Source organism: Erpetoichthys calabaricus, chromosome 8, assembly GCF_900747795.2.
Source record: "Erpetoichthys calabaricus chromosome 8, fErpCal1.3, whole genome shotgun sequence".
Lineage (NCBI taxonomy): Eukaryota > Metazoa > Chordata > Cladistia > Polypteriformes > Polypteridae > Erpetoichthys > Erpetoichthys calabaricus.
Genome location: NC_041401.2, coordinates 114,649,799 through 114,673,356, shown reverse-complemented (window position 1 = coordinate 114,673,356; position 23,558 = coordinate 114,649,799). Strand labels below are relative to the sequence as shown.

General features: G+C 38.6%; 1 protein-coding gene across 1 annotated transcript in view; it reads left to right on the top strand.

Moving 5' to 3' along the window:
* The window catches only part of slx9 (SLX9 ribosome biogenesis factor), a 159,230-nt gene extending 149,562 nt beyond the window's left edge, over window positions 1-9,668 (top strand). Inside the window, exon 7 of the mRNA XM_028807314.2 lies at window positions 8,886-9,668. Coding sequence (XP_028663147.1) covers window positions 8,886-9,012 — 127 coding nt within the window. The 3' untranslated portion in view covers window positions 9,013-9,668. The remainder of the gene's footprint in view (window positions 1-8,885) is intronic.
* The last annotated feature ends 13,890 nt before the right edge of the window (window positions 9,669-23,558 follow it).

The following is a 23,558-nucleotide window of genomic DNA, read 5'->3' as shown; positions in this document are numbered from 1 at the left end:
AAAATTCCTATTAGGTAAAATAGGAGTCTCTCTGCATCTACTGCCTTCAGAATTTTAAGTAACCAAGAAAACTGCTATTTTTATCTGACTTTAGAAATTAATTATTACAATTTACCACTGGGAGTAATATTCCTTGATAATACTGAAAATGATCGCATTCACAGATTTCTGCAAAGCTAGATCCAAGCAGAAGGCAGAGACAATTAATCACCCACCTACTCCATTCCCAGGCAAAGAAAAAAATCTTTGTCGTGCCAGAGAGACAGGACTACTGATCTATGAAGGTAACAAAATGTACATTTTTTTTCAATCTCGGTGAAAAATTTACTTGTAATATGCAAGGAATTTAGTATGGATTATAGTACCCAGAATGACTGAGGGATTCAATTTACCGAAGGAAACATTTCTGCATGGAACACAAAACAGCTGACACTTTTTTGAAAACCAGCCCTCCAAAAAATAGGGCATTGCAAATGAGCGCAATACAAACAACAACAGTATTGAACATTTGTGGCCTGTTTTCAGCTTCTGTCCTCACTCTATCAATTTTCTTTTCTTTCATACTTACACAACAGGCTGCTTACTTTCTTTACTTCTACAGTCTCAGATTGTTAAAATGGAAAAGCTTCATAATAAACTTATGTTAATATATACCTTGCATTTAATGCATATTTACCCCATCTAAAATTCTATTAATGGAAATGTGTTGCATTGCATTTATTCAGATACTCAACTAAAATTATATATTAGATAAATGATAATTAGTAGAACACTACATTTTTAAGTCATTTTATTTATCTAATGAACAAAGATATCCAATGCCAAATAGCACTGTTCGAAAATGTAAATCTTCATAATTAGATTGATAATTTGAGTCACAGTCAAGCTTGGCTACGCACAGCTCTGCTCAAAATAATCACTTATCTTGACCCTGAAAGACAATAGTTAGAAATGGGCTTCACTGCGGAGTGGCAAGGGGGAAACCTCTGCTAACCAAGAAGGATATAAATGTTTGTTTCACATTCGCCAGGAGGCATCTAGAAGATACTCAAGCTTTTTTGGAGAATGAACAGATAAGACAAAAGCAGACTTTTATTGACAGCAGAGGTCACGTTATGTCCATCGTAAAACATACACATCATTCCACAGTAAGAACACTGTTCCAGCCATCAAATGTGGTGTTGGTTGTGCAGATGGTTTGCTGCCTTAGGACTTGGCAAAATTTCCATAATTAAAGGAGCCATTAATGTCAGGTCATCTGTCAGGGAGCCAAAACTGAAGAGCAGTGGTGTCATGCAGGAAGACAATGATTCAAAGCACAAAAGAAAGTCCATAATATAATGGTTAAAAAGAAGCAAAATTAAAGTTTTGCCTAGTCAGTAATGATGATGTGACAGAATCTGGAACAAGCATTTTATGTTCAAAAATCTACCAGTGTTTCTGAAATAAAGCAATTCTGCAAGAGTGAGCTAAAATTCTCAAACATCAATATGAATGACCAATGTATAATATTCGTGTTTTCAGATGTACAAGTTTGTTGTATATTAATCATTTCTGTCTTGGCTAGTTATATAAAAATGTTTATATAGTATCTTAATCTTCTTATTTCAACTCTTCTCCACTAACTACCATAATCATAGTCAAGATGCATTTGTTCAGAAATTGTATCATCATAATGGATATTTGGTTTTAGGTGGATTGGCGATTCTAAATTGGCCCTAGTGTGTGCTTGGTGTGTGGGTGTGTTTGTGTGTGTCCTGCGGTGGGTTGGCACCCTGCCCAGGATTGGTTCCCTGCCTTGTGCCCTGTGTTGGCTGGGATTGGCTCCAGCAGACCCCCGTGACCCTGTGTTCGGATTCAGCGGGTTGGAAAATGGATGGATGGATGGTTATCAAGTTATGTACTTTATTTATCCTTTCCAGCAAATATACTGCATTTAATCCTTCTTGTACTCATGACATCATTCGCTTAAAGATGTTCTTCATAAAGAAAAATGCACCAGGTTTTATAAATATGGCGTCCAGCAAAGCCTCACCATAAATGAATGTATGCTTATGATTTTGGTTATTTATTTTGCAATACTGTTCTCCTGTTGTTTTATAGAAATGTTTCTCGCAAAATAATTTTATACCAATGATAGCAAGATAGCCACTTTTTAGATTTCTAAAAAGAGTGATGAAAACAGGACCTGGTATTTACATTTTTTGGATTCTGAGTGTAAAGCTGCTTTACTTAAAATTGTCACTTCATCAATATGTGATGGACATGTACTGTTGTCAAACTGTAAGTAAAATTTAGCCCTATACCAAAGAAGGAGACTGTTGAGAATTAATGCAGTATATGTCATTTTTGTACTGTATTTTTAATGTGTAACTGAGTTGTCTCTATTCATTTTAAATTACTGTAATGGTGTCTTAAGATTCAGTGTATTAAACATTGGGATGCGTGTATGATATTGCATTACCGTACCCATCACAAGACAAACCACCTGAATTGGAACCTGAGTGCAGCGGGTGACACCTCAGCACCACACTTGAACGGTGTGAGGATTTTTACAGTGGCTGGTGCCAATCCTGCCACCAACCCCATGAAAGATTTTTACTGTATGACAATTGTAAGTACAGTGATCCCTCGCTATATCGCGCTTCGCCTTTCGCGGCTTCACTCCATCGCGGATTTTATATGTAAGCATATTTAAATATATATCGCGGATTTTTCGCTGCTTCGCGGGTTTCTGCGGACAATGGGTCTTTTAATTTCTGGTACATGCTTCCTCAGTTGGTTTGCCCAGTTGATTTCATACAAGGGACGCTATTGGCAGATGGCTGAGAAGCTACCCAGCTTACTTTCTCTCTCTCTCTCTCTCTCTCTCTCTCTCTCTTGCGCTGACGTAGGGGGGTGTGAGCAGGGGGGCTGTGTGCAGCTGCTTCCTGAAGGACATGCTGCACGGAGCTTCGCATACTTAAAAGCTCAAAGGGCACGTATTGATTTTTTTTATCTGTCTCTCTCTATCTCTCTCTCTATCTCTCTCTGCTCCTGACGGAGGGGGTGTGAGCTGCCGCCTTCAACAGCTTTGTACCGGCGGTGCTTCGCATACTTAAAAGCCAAAAAGCCCTATTGATTTTTTTTTTTGACTGCTTGCTTTGCACTCCTTTGAAAAGGAAGATATGTTTGCATTCTTTTAATTGTGAGACAGAACTGTCATCTCTGTCTTGTCATGGAGCACAGTTTAAACTTTTGAAAAAGAGACAAATGTTTGTTTGCAGTGTTTGAATAACGTTCCTGTCTCTCTACAACCTCCTGTGTTTCTGCGCAAATCTGTGACCCAAGCATGACAATATAAAAATAACCATATAAACATATGGTTTCTACTTCGCGGATTTTCCTATTTCGCGGGTGGCTCTGGAACGCAACCCCCGCGATGGAGGAGGGATTACTGTACTGAAAAGGACTTGATAGTAAACTATGTACATATTGACGGACATAATCAGTAGTGCAAGTAAGTAATAAAGACCTTTATGTGCAAACATGGTTAGATTAGTTATGTATAAGCACCTTTATTTATTTATTTATTTTTATACCAGAAATAAAAATAAGCAGACAAGGATAATTTGGATTGTTCCATCATTTTATTGCAATGGCTTAAACATTTTGGTTGAATTTATTTTTAAATTGATACTTTTAACACTTTCCTTTTTACTTTGTTAATTCAATAGTAGCTACTAAAATTACTCCATTTTTACAAAAATCACCACAAAATACAGAACATATACTTAATCCTTTGACATATTGAAATATTTTTTCCTACAGATGTGGACACGCTTTAGTCTCTTAATGCCATCAATAGTCAATCAAAGCTTGTCTTTTCATGTCTCTACATTGAGCTATATACAGTATTTAAAAAATGACATAATTTTTTGTCATAAGTTAATCAGACGTTGTTCAAGTTAAAAAATGTTTTGATTTAGATTTCAATTCAGTCAGACGTTTCAATGTGTTACTTACTGTGGTTTTGCTGTTTCTTTTGCAAATACCACAACTTTATTATAAGGCTGTCTTATATCCATGTAGTAACTGTATTTTTACTATAAGTTTTTTTTTCTAAATGACGGAATAAAACTAAATACTTATTGCACCCTTAATGGAAAACCCCATGCAATTTCAGCTATTCATAGTACTTTGAAGAAAAAAAAATTCTTGACATGAAAATAGCTCCTTGGCTTAAGGGCACACCTGTGGCACCCTTTTCATGCTTTCTGTTGTCTGTCCTCAGTCAATTCATTGGTTTCCAGATATTTCAGCCAGACAAGAGAGAACATCATGCTTTCACCAGCTTATGGAGTTTGGTCTGATTTATGGCATACATAATGATTTATACAGAAGTTCAGTAATGGACCAGGAGGAAAACAGTTTCCACCCCTCAGCTTGAAGAGCAAAGAAAAAAAAAAGAGAGAGACAGGAAGTGTTGCTCTGTGTAATATAATGTATGTGGAATTTACAAAATTTCAATTGAAGATACTTTTTATACAATGTGTAAGGAAAGCAATACCAACATTATTGTTCTGTAGTAAACTTTGTCTGTAAATTATTCTCAGTATTATATTTAAGAATTTAGGTAAAAAAATATCATAATATATAAAAATTCCAAATTCTGTTAGAAAATTATAAATCTATAAAGTATTGCTTATAACATTTCTGAATATGTGGAAAACTGGTTTTCTCTTGGGAAACACGATCATGGGCAGTAAAGCTGCATCATAAATCCAACATTCTGGCTTGAATTTTATTCATGTGGAGTTTGCATGTGTTTTCTTCAAACATCCCCAAAGATGTGTAGGTTAATTGGTGACTTTAAATGGGCCCGATGTGAGTGGATTCTGTGATGTACTAGTGCTCTGTCCAGAACTGTTTCCAGAGTTGCGCACAGTGCTGCCAGGATATAGGTTATGACCCAGCACAGCCCTGAATTAGAGAGTGTCATGTTTATTCTCCTTTCAGTAATATTAGGTGACATAACTTAACAAATCAAAGAATGAGCTATAATATTCCACAAAATCAACAGAAATGTAATTTCCTTGGGTGGAAAAAAAATAAGTGCAGTACATTGTACCAAAAGTAATCTCTAGTCCCTTATCCACAGGTTTTTGGAGACCTTTTTTTAATCATCTTTGAGGCAAGTTGTTGGCTGAATATGCTAGGATGTTCAGGTTTTAGTATACTAGCTTCAGATTTTCTCCATTTGTACTTAAACTGTTGTAATCACTCTGAATTTAATGAATTTACATTTCTTTCAGATTGCTTTATAAGTCTTCCCATATACACTGACAGCAGGCTTATTTTTCTACATGCCTCAAGAAGCTTTCTTGACCATAGCATGAAGTATCACCAGTCAATTGTATGATTAAGACCAAGTTTATCTTGTTTATCTAAAACTGGGTCCTTCAAAAGCTACTGTATAATGATTTGCTTACTGATTTCTTCTGTAATTCTAATTCCTGTACCTGATATAAAATGTAGTCAATACATAACTTACAGTGTCTTCTTATGTATAAGCCTTATGCTAAAAATCTTTTAAATTAATGTTTTCCCTTATCGAGCAGCATTCAATATTCTGTAATAACAAAAGCAAGATTTAAAACAGTTTTGGAAATTTATTAAAAATAAATAAACAAAACATCACATTGACACAAGTATTCAGACCTTTTACTTAGTACTTCGTGAAAGCATCTTTAGCAGCAATTACAGCCTGGAGTCTTCTTGCGTGTGATGTGACAAGCTTTGCACATCTGGATTTAGGGATTTTCTGCCATTCTTCTCTGCAGATCCTCTCAAGCTCTTGTCAGGTTGCATAGATACCATCAGTGGACAGCTATTTTCAGATCATTGTCCTGTTGAAAGGTGAACCTTTGGCCCAGTCTGAAGTTAAGAATTCTCTGATGTAGGTTTTCATTAAAGATGTCTCTGTACATTGCTCTGTTCCGCTTTTCCGAACCCTGAATAGCCTCCTAAGCTCTGCCACTGAAAAGCAACCGCACAGAATGATACTGCCACCACTATTTTTCATTGTTGGAATGGTATCGTGCAGGTGATGGGCAAAGCCTGGTTTCCTCCAGACCATGACACTTAGAATTGAGGTCAAACAATTCAATCTAGGTTTCATCAGACAAAAATTTTGTGTTCCTTATTGTCTGAGAGTTATTTAGGCGCCTTCTTGCAAACTCAAAGTGGGCTTTCAAGTGTCATCTGGCCACTAAATGCCGTAGTCCAGATTAGTGGAGCATTGCAGTATTCGTTGACTTTCTGGAAGTTTCTTTCATCTCCACACAGGTTTTCTGGAGTTCGGCCAGAGTGATCATTGGGTTCTTGGAGACCTCTCTTACCATGGCCCATCTCCCCCAGTTGCTCAGTTTGGCCAGGTGGCCAACTGTAGGAAGAGTTTTGCTTGTTCCAAATATAATCTATTTAAGAATTATGGAGCACACCGTGCCCTTGGGATCTTTAAGTTGTGCAGGTATTTTTGTAGCCTTTCCCAGATCTGTACACCAACAAAATCCTGTCTATAAGCTCTGCAAGCAATTCCTTGATGAACATTGTCAACTGTGGCACCTTCTATAGACAGGTGTGTGCCTTTGCTAATCATGTGCAATCAAATGAATGGACTACAGGTCGTCTCCAAACAATGGTGTAGAAACATCTCAATAATCTATATATATATAATTCACTAAGCCGCCGCCAGCGCAAGCAAGACACCCATTTGTTGTGGATGTGAATCGCTGTATGTGGCGTGTAGAACAGTTTACAAGGGATATCCCATGCTCTTACAGTTGGTGGGCGGGTCTCTGTTAGTTGCTCTTGCGAGCAGGCACATGACCAGGCAGTGAGTACGCTTCGAGAGCGAGGGTGGACGCGACAGCACCATCTAAGAAGAATCATATTTGTCGCGGATGTGAATCGCTGTATGCAGCGTGTAAAACAATTGTTTGTCGCGGACGTGAATCTCTGTATGCAGCGTGTAAAACAGTTTGCGAGGGGTATCCTATGGTCTTAGCAGTGTCTATGCTTCGATATGAATCGCTGTATGCAACGTGTAAAACGCTGTATTGTATGTTGCCCTCTCCAGAGTTACATCTTTTCATTCACCTACAGTCGTATCCTCAAAACCAACCCCATTTGGACAACTGTGTCTTTCATGAAGTGTTCACCCATCAGTACGTAATTATGTGGCGTATGCTACGCCGCGGGTTGGCTAGTTATCAATAAAATGAGATTCACCTGAGCCAAATTGCAGGTGTGTCAAAGCAAAGAATCTTAATAAATGTGTCAATGTGATATTTTTTTTTTTTTTATATAAATTGCAAAATTCCTAAAATTGTGTTTTTGCATTTTCATTCTGGGGTATTGAGTGTTGATTGAAGAATGAAAAAATAAATTTAAACAATTTTGCACTAAACTACATCACAAAATGTGAAAAAAGTGAAGGGAGTCTGGATACTTTCTGAAGGCACTGTATAAGCCTTGTACAGTCCTAGAAATGTTTATGTTCAGTGAGTAATTTCTAAATGTAATCTTTCAGTGTAACTATACTTATTTGTTAGTTTGCTTATTTTTATTGGTGTCCTTGGTATCTGTTCTCCACATTTCAAAATAAGTACTCGATTTCCTTCAGCACTGTAATAGGTCTGCTTTTTATGTAATACAGTTTATTGTTTCTTTCCAGTAGATGGCAAAGAATTTTCATTATGTGTTTCCTCAGGGAAAGTCAGTAATGTTTTTCAATACAGTTTTCTGTAAGCATTGATTTCATTCATTTTATTTTGGTTTTGTTTTCATAAAATAGCAGCTTATTGAATGTTTATTTAAAGAATAGATTTGGTATTTTTCAAGTCGGTTATTATTTCAGTCATAGCATACATTAATTTGCCACAGGAAGTTGTGTTCATTATTTATTATAAATTCTAAGAAAAACAACCATGCCTATTCTTGCTGTTTCAAAAAGGGTCTGTGGAACACTGGTTGATACATGAAAACACAGGCATTTAAATTTAGTGAATATGTCCACTTTTTCAGAGGCAAAGATTTTGATTTCAGAAAACTTACATTCTGTTTTTCCGAGATATATTTGTGATAACAGAAGGAAATTAAATATAATATGTTTTATCACAGACTCTTGGCAGTATTTTTCTAGAAATAAATATACATTTCTAGTCATTTGTCTGTTGAATGTTTCTTGAAGGTAGTAAAACTGCACAAGACCATATGTTTAAAACTATTTAGCAAGTCATTGCCTTTTTACTTCTTCATAGTAGAACATATCGCTGGTATAAAATGTTTGGGAATAATATCACTCAAACAGCTTGATTCAGCTGCAGCATTCAAAAAAGGAATCCACGCCCTTGGGGATGCAAGGTTGCCACAGAAGGAGACAGGCAAAAGGTGAACAACACAACTGGATATTTTTTAAAATGATGAAATCTCACAAATCATACATTTTTGCCCCAAAAGCAATCTGGATACTCTGTTTTACAATATGAGTGAATCTCAAGACATAGATCAATATTTAAGAGCATTTTCTGCTTGAAAATGGTCATATTTGGTTAAGTTTTAAGACTTTCATTTTCACATTTGGGTACCCTGAAGACTATTGTTTAATAATCAAGAAGAACAGGCATGACAATTTTTTATTTATTTAAAAAATAATTTATTAAAGAACACTATTTCCTGTGACAAACTATTCTGGAAAAAAATTCAAGTTGAAAAATACCAAACGTATCTTTTTAAAAATTTATTTAATTGATTTCTTTCACAGAGAGTAACATTTTTTGTGTTAATATTTACAAATTTTCAAAAACAAAAGCCTTAAAATGTTTAATTTATATTTCTTTCAGAGATTCAGAGGTATCAAGGTTTGCAGAGGCTTTGAGCAACTCTGTTGTTAAAAGTAGTCGGCTGGCTGCAATTGGAGATCATCTGCGCAAGAGGTTAAAGAAAGAGGAAGAGGAGGCCGTTTTTTAGCTAAACTATCAACCTGTGAGATCAAGGATACAGAGCAGCAGTGCAAAGCTCATGCTGTGAAATGGACTTACCCTAATCATATTTTAATGAACATTTAGCACGTCATCTCAGCAGCATTGCACTCATTTTTTTTTAACACTTAAGAAAGCAAACTTTCTTCATGAATGGTATCATCAATATTTTAAAACATAACTCAATATTTTTTACTTGGAATAAAAGTGAAAAAATATGTAACCTTTACTGAAAGAATATGCAAATTGTTATTATGAAAAATCTTGCAAAATGTGATTACAGTGATTTTTAAAGCATTTCACTGTTTTTTATTTAATCTTTACTACACTGGCAAAATGACTGTCATCATCTCTTCATGTTGCCTGAACTTGTGATTCAGAACTGGCCCTGATGCTTTCTGTGTCGATTTCCTCCTGGGGCTTTTATTTTTAATGACATTTTCCGGCTTTGTGTTTTATGCATGCACTCTGCTGTGGAATAAGAAAACCTGTTTATGGTAAGTGCATAAAAGTGTCGATTTAGAGCTTGTTTTTCAAATTGTCATTTGCCAGGTACTGTTTGCTGTGAAACAAAAAGAAAATAAAAAGAAGGTGAAGGCTGTGAGAATGTGCATTTGCTGTACAACAGTGTCATGAGTACACTGATGAAAATTTTTATAAATTGTAGACATATTATTGCGTTGAAGATGGTAACATGAGGTTTTAAACACAATTAAAATACTGTTTGGGTCACCCTGACCAGGTCTGGTGATACAGTATCTGATGATACAACTTACTTTCTCTTCCCTTGCCCTTAAAATCTGTTTATTTTCTTTCTTAACTTCTGCTTTTCTTGAGCTGATCACTTGTACCTACCAACTCCAGGTTCACATGTTCTATACATGACAGTAACTTCCCAGTTAAGCAGTTTTGTTTTTCTTGATTGAGAAATTTATCTCCTGAACATTATATTATGTTCAGTGGCAATATTTGCTATCTCCACCAGCTCTATGAGAATACCTTTGCTGTGTCCTGAAATCTGTTGTTTGCTCTGTTGTATGATTTAACCCCCAAACAGAAACCTGTGCTCTCAGTTCAGGTTACACTCCAGTGGCACGTTACCTGATAACAACAACACTATTGTTGTTTATGCAGATTTCTTCTAATGAGTTTAAGTAGAAGAATGCACTTCTTAACTTAAGTCATTCACATTTTCTCACACTGAATTTTTTTTCCAAAAGTTTCATCTTTCTTTGCAATACAGGAATAAGGAAAAATCCCTAAAAGGGCTAAAGAAATATGATAGAATTAAATGTCAAGATTGAAATAATTAGTTTAAATATTTCAGGTACGTGTCCTTAAATGTCAGTGAGTTTAGCATTTAAATTTTGTTTTTCTTGGATTAAAAATATTTTTTGTTGACAGTACTGTCGAGTTTAAGGTAAACTTTGTTCAGGTTCTTAGAATTGAACAAAATAGCACTGCCTGTATGTACATTCTTTCTATGTGAAAACCCCTAGGCTAATCATTGCTCAAGTTGTTAAATGTTCTGGGAGGTAGGAGCAGCCAAAATAATCAGGTTTTTTTTTTGAGGTTAACCAAAGTAAGCTAAAGTGTAAAAATATTTTGATTTTATTTTTTCTCTTCACTGCTTTTTTAATAAGTTGCTGTAATTTTCATATATGTTTTGAATCTTAAGCTTAAGCAGACAAAAGTTCAACACTTCTTTATGGTGACCACTATGTCATTTTTATTCTGACAGAAAGCAGGTATTCTGACAGTACCTCTAAGCCGTTCTCCAATTTTATTTGTTGCACGCAAACAGCTTTCACTTGCACATGCTGTTTTAAAAAAGACATTTTTTCAAGGTGTAGTATCTATAGGGCTGTCCCACTCTTGCCTGTCACCTGACTGCTGTTGCACTCATCTTTCACCCTTCTGTTTTTGGTTGGAAAGCCCACAATATGATTCAACACATTTTTTTTTAGGCTGAGCTGGCTAGGGGCACTTGTCCAATATGTCCTAGCTAGCAAATACCATTCTTAGTTATGGCTGTATTAGTGGTCCATGTATCCTTGTTCCAGCCCAGATTCTACTTGATTTACAATTGTAACATTCATGAGAATTAATTATGGATTGTCCTTTGTGTTGCCTCTGCTTTAGATGGATTTGCCTTGAATAACTTTAACTGGAGCACATATCTCCAGACAAAGATGCACCATTGGCAGAGTCCAGTCCCATACTGAATGGTCTTAATTGCAAGTATGCAAATGTAAATCTCACACCACAAATATTGCAACCAAGTGGCATGCAACATTGGCCCTAGAATATTGTAGTTTTGATACCAAGTGGTACATGGTCAATGTGTTCACCCATTTAAACATGTTCCATTATTTCACAGATGATTGGGATTTGGTTGGGATTAGAATAAGCATTACCAAATCTGTAGCCATGGTTGTGCTCTAGAAAAGAGTGGATTGTGTCCTGCAGTTAAGGTGAGAGCAGCTGCAGCAAGTGGATGAGTTCAAGTACCCTGAGGACTTGAATAGAGGTGATTGTAAGCTGATCAGCAAATCAGTGCTGCAACAGTTTTACAAACATTGTTCTACACTATGGTGTTGAATCAGCAGCTGAGTCTATGGACTGTTTTGCCAATACACCATTTGTTCTATATCTCCATCCCCAGCTATAGTAAAGAGATGTGGGTAATGCCTGAATAAGAATAACCAAAACATGATTCCTTACACAGGATTTCTTTTCCATGAAAGGGTGAGGAGTTTTGCAGTATGGGCAGAACCTCTATGTAGAGTTGCTGTTTCTCAAGACTGAGAGGGGTCTCTAAAGATGGTTTGGGCATATGGTTAGGATGCCCCCAAGTTTATTCCACAGGAGGTTTAGCAGATATGACCCATTGAGAGGAGACCAAGTGGGCAGACCCAGGACATGATGGATTTTTTTTAATCTTTTGATTTTTGTGGTATTGTCTGGGTATTCCCCAAGAAGGGCTGGAGGAAGTTGTTGGATATAGAGGAGACTGGTGAGCCCACCTCAGTATGTTGCTGCTGCAAACCTACCCGAGAAAGGTGCAATAAACGTTGATGATGAAGATGATCTGAACTAGTCAACATGTGTAGCCTGAATAATCTAAAAATAAATGTAGGAACTGCAAAAGAAATAACAGTTGAATTTATAGGTATATAGATTCATTGTTGTCACATGTACAAAGTTCAGTGATATGTTTATGCTTTAAAAATGGGTATGTTGTAGCAGTAGTGTAGAATTTCATATTTTTGCTACCACCACTTGCAACACACTAACATGTCAAGTGGATGCATCCATTCTAGTTAAAAAGCAAGAACTTTGCAGTGTTGCAGATTTATTTGTTGAAACTGTTTTGACTACCTTCTTTGTTGTAAAACACAGCAAAAAAAAAATGTGTGTACTGCTTCTAAAGTCTTCAGATGTGATCCTTCTTATTATACATTTATTCAGGAGGAAATGTAAAGCTATTAAAATGTATTTGAACTAACCATAAGCTTCTTGTGTTCAGTCCCTTTTTTTGTTACACAGCTAAGGTCTATCAACACTATGACTACTAGTACTTAACCAGAAACTGTGAGGAGTGTGAATTAAACATGTTCCCCTTACTGACTTTTGCACCAACTTATATGCAAAATATATGTATGTGTATGTGTGTATCTGTGATTCATATATTTATGCAGACTTTTAATTCAGTACTTTGTAGGAGCCTCTTTGGCAGACATGGTAAATCTCTTCAAGCTTTTCACACCTGCATTTGAACAGTTTATCCCATTCTTCCTGGCAGATTTATTGGCCAAGTGTGTATGCATGCAAGGAATCTGACTCAAGCTTTTTTTTTTGGGGTGACTCTGCAAGTGTAGTTACGTGACCGACATACACACAATTGATAAGTACACACCTGAGATAAATACAAGGCAAAGAATGTAAACATATGCATACAAAGTGCAAGACAGTGCAAGAAATAGTGAAATAAGTACTGAATAAAGCATTAGCTATATGTAAGAATATTGCAAGATATTGTTGAGGGGTTTGGGGGTGCCCAGGCTGAGAAAAGACAGCTGAATTAACCATTTGTGATCTTGATGGCCTGTGGAATGAAGCTGTTCATATATTCACCTTTTCTGGTGTAGTTTAGTCTATAATGCCTGGTCGATGAAAGTTCAAAAAGGTTTTGGTCTGGATGTGAGAGATCAGTAATGATTTTCCCTGCCTGCTTCAAAACACTGGAATAGTATAGGTCCTGTAAAGTGGGAAGACTGATGAAGGTGATCTTTTCAGTAGATCTGACTTTTCATTATTGCCTATTATTGTGCTGTTTTGCGCGTCAAGTGTGACGGTTGCAGCCACATGCTGTACACAACGCATGCTCCCCTTCCCTTGTCCTGTTTTGTTGCTGATCCAAACTAAACTGTAATGGATAACCTTAGAACAGACTCGGTGACTGCTGTGTGCAACTGAATCAGCAGCTCCTGTGGTAGATTGAACTCGGCTTCATCAGCTGTCACAGGAATTACATCTGCTACTGTGCCTATTTATGATGGAATCTGTGTTGCTCATTCATGTTCTATGGGGTTAAAGTCTGAGTGTTGGCTGGGCCTCTCAAAGACAGTCAGTGACTTGTCCCGATGCCACTCCAGCATTGTCTTGACTCTATGCTTCAAGTCATTGTTGTACTGAAAGGTGAACCGTCACCCTAGTCTGAGCTCAAGCACATTCTGGAGCATATTTTATTGAAGGAACTTTGTGTTTGGTTGCCTTCATACTTCCTCAGTTCTGACCTGTCCCCCAAACCTCCAAAATATGGTGCTGCGACCACCATGCTTCATTGTAGAGATGGTATTAGGTAGGTGATGAGTGGTGCCTGGTCTGCACCAGACATAGTGTTTAGAGTTCTGCTGACAGAGTTCAGTTTTTTTCTCAATAGACCAGAGAATCTTTTTCCTCATGTTCTCAGAGTCCTTTAAATGCTATTTCAAGCAGCTTGTCATATGTATTCAACTTAAAAGTGGCTAACGTCTAGCCACTCTTACCATAAATGCCTGATTGATGGAGTGCTGCTGAGGTGGTTGGCTTTCTAACAGGTCCCTGCATGTCACCCTGACCAAGGGCCTTCTTGCTTGGTTTCTCAGTTTGGCAGCATGGCCATCTCTAGGAAGATTTCTGGTGGTGCTAAACGTCCTCAGTTTCACAATTATTGAGACCACTGTGCTCCTGAAAATACTGAAAACTTTAGAAATCATTTGATACCCTTGCCCTAATTCTTGCCTCACCACAAGTTGATCATGGAGGTCTACAGAGAGTTCCTTGGACTTTATGGCTTGGATTTTGTCCTGATACGCAGTGTGAATTGTAGAAAATTATGTAGACAGGTGTGTGCCTTTCTATACTCTGTTGAATAAATTCATTTTGCCACAGCTGGGTTCCAAATAAGTTCTAGACACAAGGATAATTGTAGCAAATAGGATGCACCTGATCACAATCTGGAGTACCATTTAAAATTGAACGGAAAACACAATAAAGTGTGCAGAATGTGAAGGGGTCGGAATACTTGTGTACATAAATATTGTGTCATGTAGGGGGCATAGCAGAGCCCCAGACACAGCCAGACTGATTGTCAAATAAACTTTTTATTTTATAAAGTATTGGTGTCTTTTCACTGTTCACAAGTACCGGTCTCTTATATTTTCTCCAAACCTCTCCGCTACCGATTGTGACTCCCACGGGTGAGGCAGATGACTCTTTTTAACTGGAACCTGGGAGCACTCCAGGTGTGTCAACACTGTAATGAGGAAGTACTTCCAATTCAGGCAGCACCCCAATCTGACAGGTGAGACTCCTCCCAACAGCAGCTCTCAAGGACCCCCACCATTCTTCCCTCTAGAACTTTCAGCCATGCAGGTGTCCAAACAAAAGGAATGCCCCTGTCCTTCCATAATATTATCTCAACTGGGAAAGGGAACTCCAATCACTCTGGTTGGGATGCCCATCCATGTTCTCTGCCCATTATATATATATATATATATATTTGTGAGAATTCTTCAGATAAAGAAAGAAGCTTTCACAAAAACTAAGTGTTGGGGACCGTCCCTGTATATTGTCCTGCGGACAAAGTAGCAAATAAATTATCAGAAGTCCAAGAGTTAACATTTGACAAAGTTTATATCACAAAATGGTGTTTATATACAGAATGGTATGCAGGAGGTGACGTTGCAACAGGAAGTGGAAACAACGTCCTTAGATGAAAACCGGAAGTGACGTCGTGGTGGCCATTTTGGAACCCAGAAGTGGAGTTATTTATTTTTCTTCGGTTTTTCTGTGGAGAGAAGAGATTCTGGTAAGTACCACGTGACAACCCTTCATATTGCGATGTTTCACTCACCTTTAGGCATTTTGACTGCCTCCTAATCACACGTGTGTGACATGAACCCCCCACCTCAGCCCAGACCCATCGGGTCGGGCAGCCTGCAACGAGAGGTCGTGGGCTCGGGAGAGAGCATCCGCATTGTCCTGCAAGGAACCTTTACAATAAACAACACTAAAATGATAAGGTTGAAGGTCTAAAAGTGACATCCACTGCAAGGCGGCATGATCCGTCACGAGAAGAAATTCCCGACCCAATAGGTAGTACCTTAACTGCGTCATAGCCCATTTAATCGCCAAGGCTTCTTGCTCCATCGTGGCATACCTGGTCTCCCTGTCCAGCAGTTTCCGGCTGAGGTACATAATGGTGGGGCACAATCGACGCACTGGCTCAACACGGCACCTAATCCTGTGTCCAATGTGTCGGTCTGGAGAATCAAAGAGGAAGAAAAATCAGGTGATTTCAAAACAGGTGCTGACATATGGGCCAATTTTAAGTCACTGAATGCCTTATCAGCCATTTCATCCCATGCCACTTTTAAAGGTGCTCTTTTCTTTGTCAAGTTAGATAAGGGTGCAGCGATTTCGGAGAAATGCGGTACAAAACGGCAATAGTAACCCGCCAAGCCCAGAAATGCTTGGACTTGCCTCTTAGTCATCGGACGGGGCCAATTTATGATGGCATCAATTTTAGAACATTCTGGTATAACAGTACCTCCGCACACCAGGTAGTCTAAATATTTGGCTTCACTTAATCCAAAAAAGCATTTCTTCGAATTAATACAAAGCCCTGCTAATGCCAGTGTTGAAAGCAGTGCTGTAACCTGCATTACATGTTCTTTCCATGTGCCGGAATAAATGACAATGTCATCCAGGTAGGCGGCACTATATGAATTGTGGGGTCGTAGCAGTGTATTGACCAGATGGTGGAAGGTTGCTGGTGCCCTGTGGAAACCAAATGGAACTTTGTATTGCCAATGTTCACTGGGAGTACTAAACGCGTTTTTTCTTTAGCGGAGGCCGTTAAGGGAATTTGCCAATACCCTTTGGTCAAGTCAAGAGTATTTAGGAAGTGCGCAATCCCAAGCCGGTCGGGTAGATCGTCCACACGCGGCATTGGGTATGCGTCAAACTTAGAGACCTGATTAAGCCTACAAAAGTCATTGCAAAACCTTCATGAGCCATCAGGTTTAGGAACTAAGACAATTGGACTAGACCAGGGGCTATAACTTTCTTCAATAACCCCTAATTCTAGCATTTGTCTAACTTCCAACTCTACTTCCGCCTTCTTTGCCTCCGGGAGCCTATAGGGTCTTTCCCTGACAATTACCCCCGGGTCAGTAATGATGTCATGCTCAGTCAGAGCAGTCTGTCCTGGTATCTTTTTTACAACTTCCGGTATAGACAAGATAGCCATTTCTAGGTCTTGCCGTTGTTCTGGTGTCAAATCATCTCCGAAATTAAGGTGAGAATGTGACATGAAAAGGGAACAAGGCTGTCTGGAGGAGGGATCAATTTCCCTGTCCTTCCATGGTTTCAGCAAATTTATATGATAAACTCGTACACTCAGTCGACGATTTGGTTGTTTAATCAAATAATCAACGAGTCCTTTTCTTTCCTTAACTTCATAAGGGCCTTGCCAATGGGCCAATAATTTAGAATGTGAAATTGGAATGAGAACCATTACACGATCACCCAGGACAAATTCCTGAATGGAGGTGTTTCTGTTGTAATATCTGGACTGCGCTGCTTGAGCTTTCTCCAAGTTTTCTTTTAAAATAGGTCTAATTTCCTAGAGACAAACACGTCCACAGAGGTTTCTGCAGGAACACTCTGGGAAACTCTAAAGGCCTTCTTAAGAGGACAGATTATTTCATATCTTTCCCACAGAAATAAATTAGAAACCAAGAAAGTGTCTGAGCTAAGAAATGAAATTACTAGAATAGATGAAGAACAAGCCAGGCGTCCAAATGAAGTTCTCCACAGGAAAAGGCAGGCCCTACATACAGAACTTAACATCTTAACAACTACAGAAACTGAACAACTTATTTATAAGTCTAGACAGCATTACTATGAACACGGAGAAAAAGCTAATAAGCTTTTAGCTCAACAAATTCATAAACAAGAAGTTCACAATGCAATACCAGTAATCACCAACAAGAATGGAGAAGAAATCATCGACCATAATAAAATAATGCACACATTTAGAGATTACTATAAGTCTTTATATTCCACTGAGCCCAAAGAAGACAACACACAATCTAATGCATTTCTGGATAATTCACAAATACCACAAATAGATGCTTTAAGTGCTGAAGAACTGGATAAACCTCTAACGCTAACAGAATTACTAGACGCTATAAAGTCACTACAAAGTGGGAAATCATCAGGCCCTGATGGTTACCCCATAGAATTTTATAAGAAATTCTCCACTCAGCTAGCTCCCCTCTTATTGGCAACATTTACAGAAGCTAGAGACAACCAAATACTACCTCAAACATTTCGACAAGCATTAATCACCGTCTTTCATAAACAAAATAAGGACTTGTTACAATGTGCATCATATAGACCAATTTCACTCCTGAATAATGATGTTAAGATACTCTCAAAAATCCTAGCTAGAAGGATGGAGAAAGTGCTGCCCTCGGTAATATCACAAGATCAAACTGGATTTATTAAAGGCCGACACCTATCTTCAAATCTCCGACGCTTGTTTAATGTTATATATTCACCAGCAAAATCAAACACCCCAGAGATATTACTATCATTAGACGCAGAAAAGGCATTTGACATGATTGAATGGAATTACCTTTTCACTGCATTGGAAAAATTTGGGGTTGGCCCGAATATTTGTGCTTGGATCAAACTACTGTATACCAATCCAGAAGCTTCAGTTTGTATTAATAACATTTGCTCAGACTACTTTAAACTAGAACGTGGTACCAGACAAGGATGTCCCTTGTCGCCACTGTTGTTTGCAATCGCTATTGAACCACTGGCGGTTCACTGCCGAAATTCTTATCAGATAAAAGGGATTGTCAGAGAAGGACTGGAACAGAAAATTTCTCTATATGCAGATGATATGGTCTTATATATATCAGACCCAGAAAACACTGTCCCTGCTGTTTTAACAGCACTAACAGAATTTCAAAAGATATCTGGTCTTAGAATTAATCTGAATAAAAGTATACTCTTTCCAGTGAATTCACAAGCATATAATATTAAATTAGACACCCTACCTTTTACCATAGCAGATCAGTTTAAATACCTAGGGGTAAATATCACAAGTAAACATAAAGCTCTTTATCAACAAAATTTTGGCGTCTGTATGGAAAAAATTAAGCAAGACTTGCATAGATGGTCAACCCTTCATCTCACTCTAGCCGGAAGAATTAACATTGTTAATATGAATATCCTTCCTAAACTTCTCTTTTTATTTCAAAACATTCCAATATATATCAATAAATCGTTTTTTAAACAGTTAGATTCAACAATAACCTCATTCATTTGGAACTCAAAACACCCACGTATCCGAAGAGCGACCCTACAAAGACCTCAGGCAGAAGGTGGCATGGCTTTACCTAATTTTCAGTTTTATTACTGGGCAGCAAACATACAAGCCATAAAAACCTGGACACAAATAAATGAACATACACAGGCTTGGTCCGCAATAGAAGTAAAATCCTGTAGTACTTCTTTATATTCCCTGCTCTGCTCTCCAATAAATGAAAGTTATCACAAATATACTAATAACCCAATTGTGCTTTACTCACTCAGAATATGGAACCAAATTAGAAAGCATTTTAAGATGGAAAATCTTTTATCAGTGGCACCTCTGCAAGAGAACCACCTCTTTCAACCTTCGCAAGTATATCCAGTTTTTAATACCTGGAAAAGTTTTGGGATTAAAATGCTCAGAGATCTTTATATAGACAACATATTTACATCTTTTGAACAATTACGTTCAAAATTCAACCTCCCAGCTACACATTTCTTTTACTATCTTCAAATTAGAAATTTTGTTAAACAGAAATTGCCCGATTTCCCCCACCTTGCACCCTCCACAATGCTGGAAAAAATACTGCTCAATTTCGAGGAAACAAACACTATTTCCGCAATATATAAAATCTTATTAGAGTCCCTACCTTTCAAAGATCCAAGAGGACATTGGGAAGAAGATCTCTTAATCAATATATCAGAAAAGGAGTGGAAGGTAGCAAAGCAGAGAATTCACTCGAGTTCTATATGCGCAAAGCATAGAATTATTCAACTAAAAATTATATATCGAGCACATCTGTCTCGCTTAAAACTGTCCAAAATGTTTCCAGGGCAGGATCCGACCTGCGAGCGCTGCAACCAAGCTCCTGCCTCACTGGGTCACATGTTTTGGGCCTGCACCAAACTAACATCATTTTGGACAAAAATATTTAAGTGCCTCTCAGACAGCCTTAGTATCACAATCCCTCCTAACCCATTAACAGCTGTGTTCGGTGTTCTTCCAGATGGACTGGAATTGGAGAAGGACAAGCAAACGGTGATTGCATTCACTACACTTTTGGCACGCAGACTTATTTTGTTAAATTGGAAGAATCCTAATTCTCCTCTGATAAGTCTGGGAAACCGATGTTTTATATTATTTGTAATTGGAAAAAATCAAATTTTCAGTTAGAGGATCTGTACAACATTTTTTCAAAACATGGCAGGATTTAATCAATATTATTTTAGAATAAGATAAATAACTATTATTGCATTTAACTCCCTTCTCCATCTCTTATTTACATAGATATTTACTTCTCCCTTTCTTTTGTCTAATGTTGCCTTATTAATAAGCCTTAAGCAATTTTCCTTTAGCTAAGCTCTCCTTCTCAGGGGTGGGGTTTGATTAGTCTTCAAATTTGTTGGGTTATAAATTGATCTGTTTGTATGGAATGATTACAATAAAAATTAATAAAATAAAAATATTAAAAAAAAAATAGGTCTAATTTTTTTCGTGTAATTGTGCGATATATTCTATTATGTTTGAGGTAGGAAGGACCTCCTATTCCCAACCTTCTTTTAACATATCCAATTGCCCATGGGGTTGTCTTTCATATAATAATTTGAAAGGGGAAAAACCAGTAGAGGCCTGTGGGACTTCCCGATATGCAAACAAGACAAGAGGAAGTAACTGATCCCAGTTTCTCCCATCCTCGTTAACTACTTTACGTAACCTATGTTTTAAAGTTTGATTGAATCGTTCTACCAACCCATCAGTTTGGGGATGATAGACCGATGTTTTCAAATGTTTTATTTTGAGTAATTTAGCCACTTCCCTGAACATCTCCGATGTGAAGGGAGTCCCTTGGTCAGTCAGAACCTCTTTGGGGATCCCTACAAAAGTGAATATCCTTACTAATTCCCATGCAATGTTTTTTGAAGTAGCTGAGCGCAAGGGAACAACTTCAGGAAATCGAGTGCCATAGTCTACTAAGACTAAAATATATTTAAAGGCTTTTAACGAGGGTTCTAACAGTCCTACGAGATCAATACCGACTCGTTCAAAGGGAATATCAATTAGGGGTAGAGGAACAAGAGGAGCTCGGTCCTTCCTAGGAATCTGACGATGTTGGCATTCGGGACATGAAGCACAAAAACATCGGACCTCCTCATTAATTCCTGGCCAATAAAATCGGAGTTTTATCCTCTCCAATGTTTTTTCGGAGCCTAAATGGGCTCCTAGAAGGTGAGCATGCGCTAATTCACACACTTGTCGCCTAAAAGTGCATGGTATTACCAGCAACGCTCGCACTTCACCCCCGTGTTCTGCCATTCTATACAATAATTCATTTTGTATTACAAAGAAAGGCATCAGTGGCATGAGATCTAGGGTTGTGTAACCCTCTGTAGATAATATTGCATTCCTTGCAGATTTTAAGGAATCATCATTCCATTGTTCTCTTTTAAATGATGAAGGGGTAATTAGGAATTGGGCTGATAAATTTTGTATATGGTCTCTATTGACCTCAATGGGAGGGGCTTCTGTCACCACGTCCTCCATGTTAACTGTACTAGCTCCCTGTAGAGGATGATGGGACATCAACTCCTCTGCACTGGGTATCTGTATGGGTCCTAGCGACTGTTGTACACGGCATGGAGGCAGTCGGAGTAGCATTCTCCATTATTAAGCCTAAACTCTTTTCGGGAGCAGTTACGTTTTACCGCTGTTAATTTCATTCCAATCTCTTCCTAATATGACTGGTAAAGGAGGATCCGGTAACACAGCCATGGCCATTTGAGTTATAGGTTAAGCCACCAAGACCACACATTTAGCTGTTTTATAATACCGGATGTCTCCGTGTATACATTTTAGGCTAGTTTTTATTTTTAGCCACTGTTGCGGTAAAACGAATCGGGAAGCAACAATGGAAATGTTACTCCCGGAATTGAACATTGCCCTTACCTTTCTGCCATTTATAATAATTGCACCTGTATAAGGAAGAGACAAAGGGGTAATCACAGTGACACAATACCTTTCTCCCTTCACCAACGAGCAGTCCATGGGCTTGCAAGTGCAATTGGGTGACAGATGGCCCATCTCCCCACACTTGAAACAGCGGGGAAGGTGGAATGGTTTATTCCTTCTACGGACGGCAGCCTCAGGAGCTTGTCAGGGGGTGGGCTCAGGAGCTGCCCCACGTACCTGTTGGTTACGGCGAGAGAACCGTTCCAATCGCCCCGATTTACAAGCTGCCCAGTGACACGCTGCTATTTTAATCAAGGTGTCCATTTTATCTTAGTTTTGTTTCCGGATTTGCTGGGCGATATGGTCAGAGAGGGCATGAACGAAGGTCTCACACGCCAGTAATTCACCCATTTTATGGGAGCTATTTATATCGGGCCGTAGCCACCGACAAACCTTGTTCCAAGCCTCGAAAGCTTGTGTTTGTAGAGGCCGATCTGGATTGAACTGCCACTCCCTCCATTCTCTCGCCTGCTGTTCTGTAGATATGCCATAGCGTTTGAACACCTCGACCTTTAGAGCATCATAATCAGCAGCCTGCTCCTCGGTTAAATCGTAGTAAGCCCTCTGCGCTATTCCCTTCACGTAGGGGGCCAGTAGGTACGCCCACTCTGACCTTGGCCATGCGTTCCACTTAGCGGTACGCTCGAACACCAAAAAAATAGGTTTTGATGTCATCATCTTTTGTCAAATTGGTCAATTGAGTTGGCAATGACTGAGCGGTCTCCGTCCGTATTGCAGTAGCGGCACGAGCCTCGGACTCGGTTAATTGTGTCTGGGTTTTGCCCATCTGTAATTTTAACGTACTGAGATCGCCCATGATCATTGTTAGGATAGTTGTAAGGTCCTGCTCTTCAGACATTGTTTCAAAAAGAAAATCCTGCCGGCTACGCCAATTGTGAGAATTCTTCAGATAAAGAAAGAAGCTTTCACAAAAATAAAGTGTTGGGGACTGTCCCCATATATTGTCCTGCGGACAAAGTAGCAAATAAATGATCAAAAGTCCAAGAGTTAACATTTGACAAAGTTTATACCAAAATGGTGTTTATATACAGAATGGTATTATGGGAATAGGAAATGGTTGGCAGGAGGTGACGTTGCAACAGGAAGCGGAAACAACGTCATTAGATGAAAACCGGAAGTGAAGTCATTTGGAAGAGCCGGAAGTAACTTCATCTCATGTGACCGGAAGTGATGTCGTGGTGGCCATTTTGGAACCCGGAAGTGGAGTTATTTATTTTTTGTTTTTTTTGTGGAGAGAAGAGATTCCGGTAAGTACCACGTGACATCCCTTCATCTTGTGATGTTTCACTCACCTTTAGGCTTTTTGAGTGCCTCCTAATCGCATGTGTGTGACAATATATATATATATATATATATATATTATTGTGATATATGGCCGGCCGTTCATCCCGGCCAATACCCCCAGGCCGCCAGGTGGAGCCCTCCCTGCAGCATGGAGGTGCCCCGAATGCCAGCAGGGAATTATGGACATTGGAGTTTTCCTTTACAGCCCTGCTGGATACCATGGGGGCCGCTAGAAGGCACTGCAGGGAGGAGCAGCGACTATTTGCCCTACGCCCTGGAAGTACTTCAGAGTCACATGGACAAGAGGAATGACGTGCTTCCAGGATGAAGAAGAGGACTTTTTATCT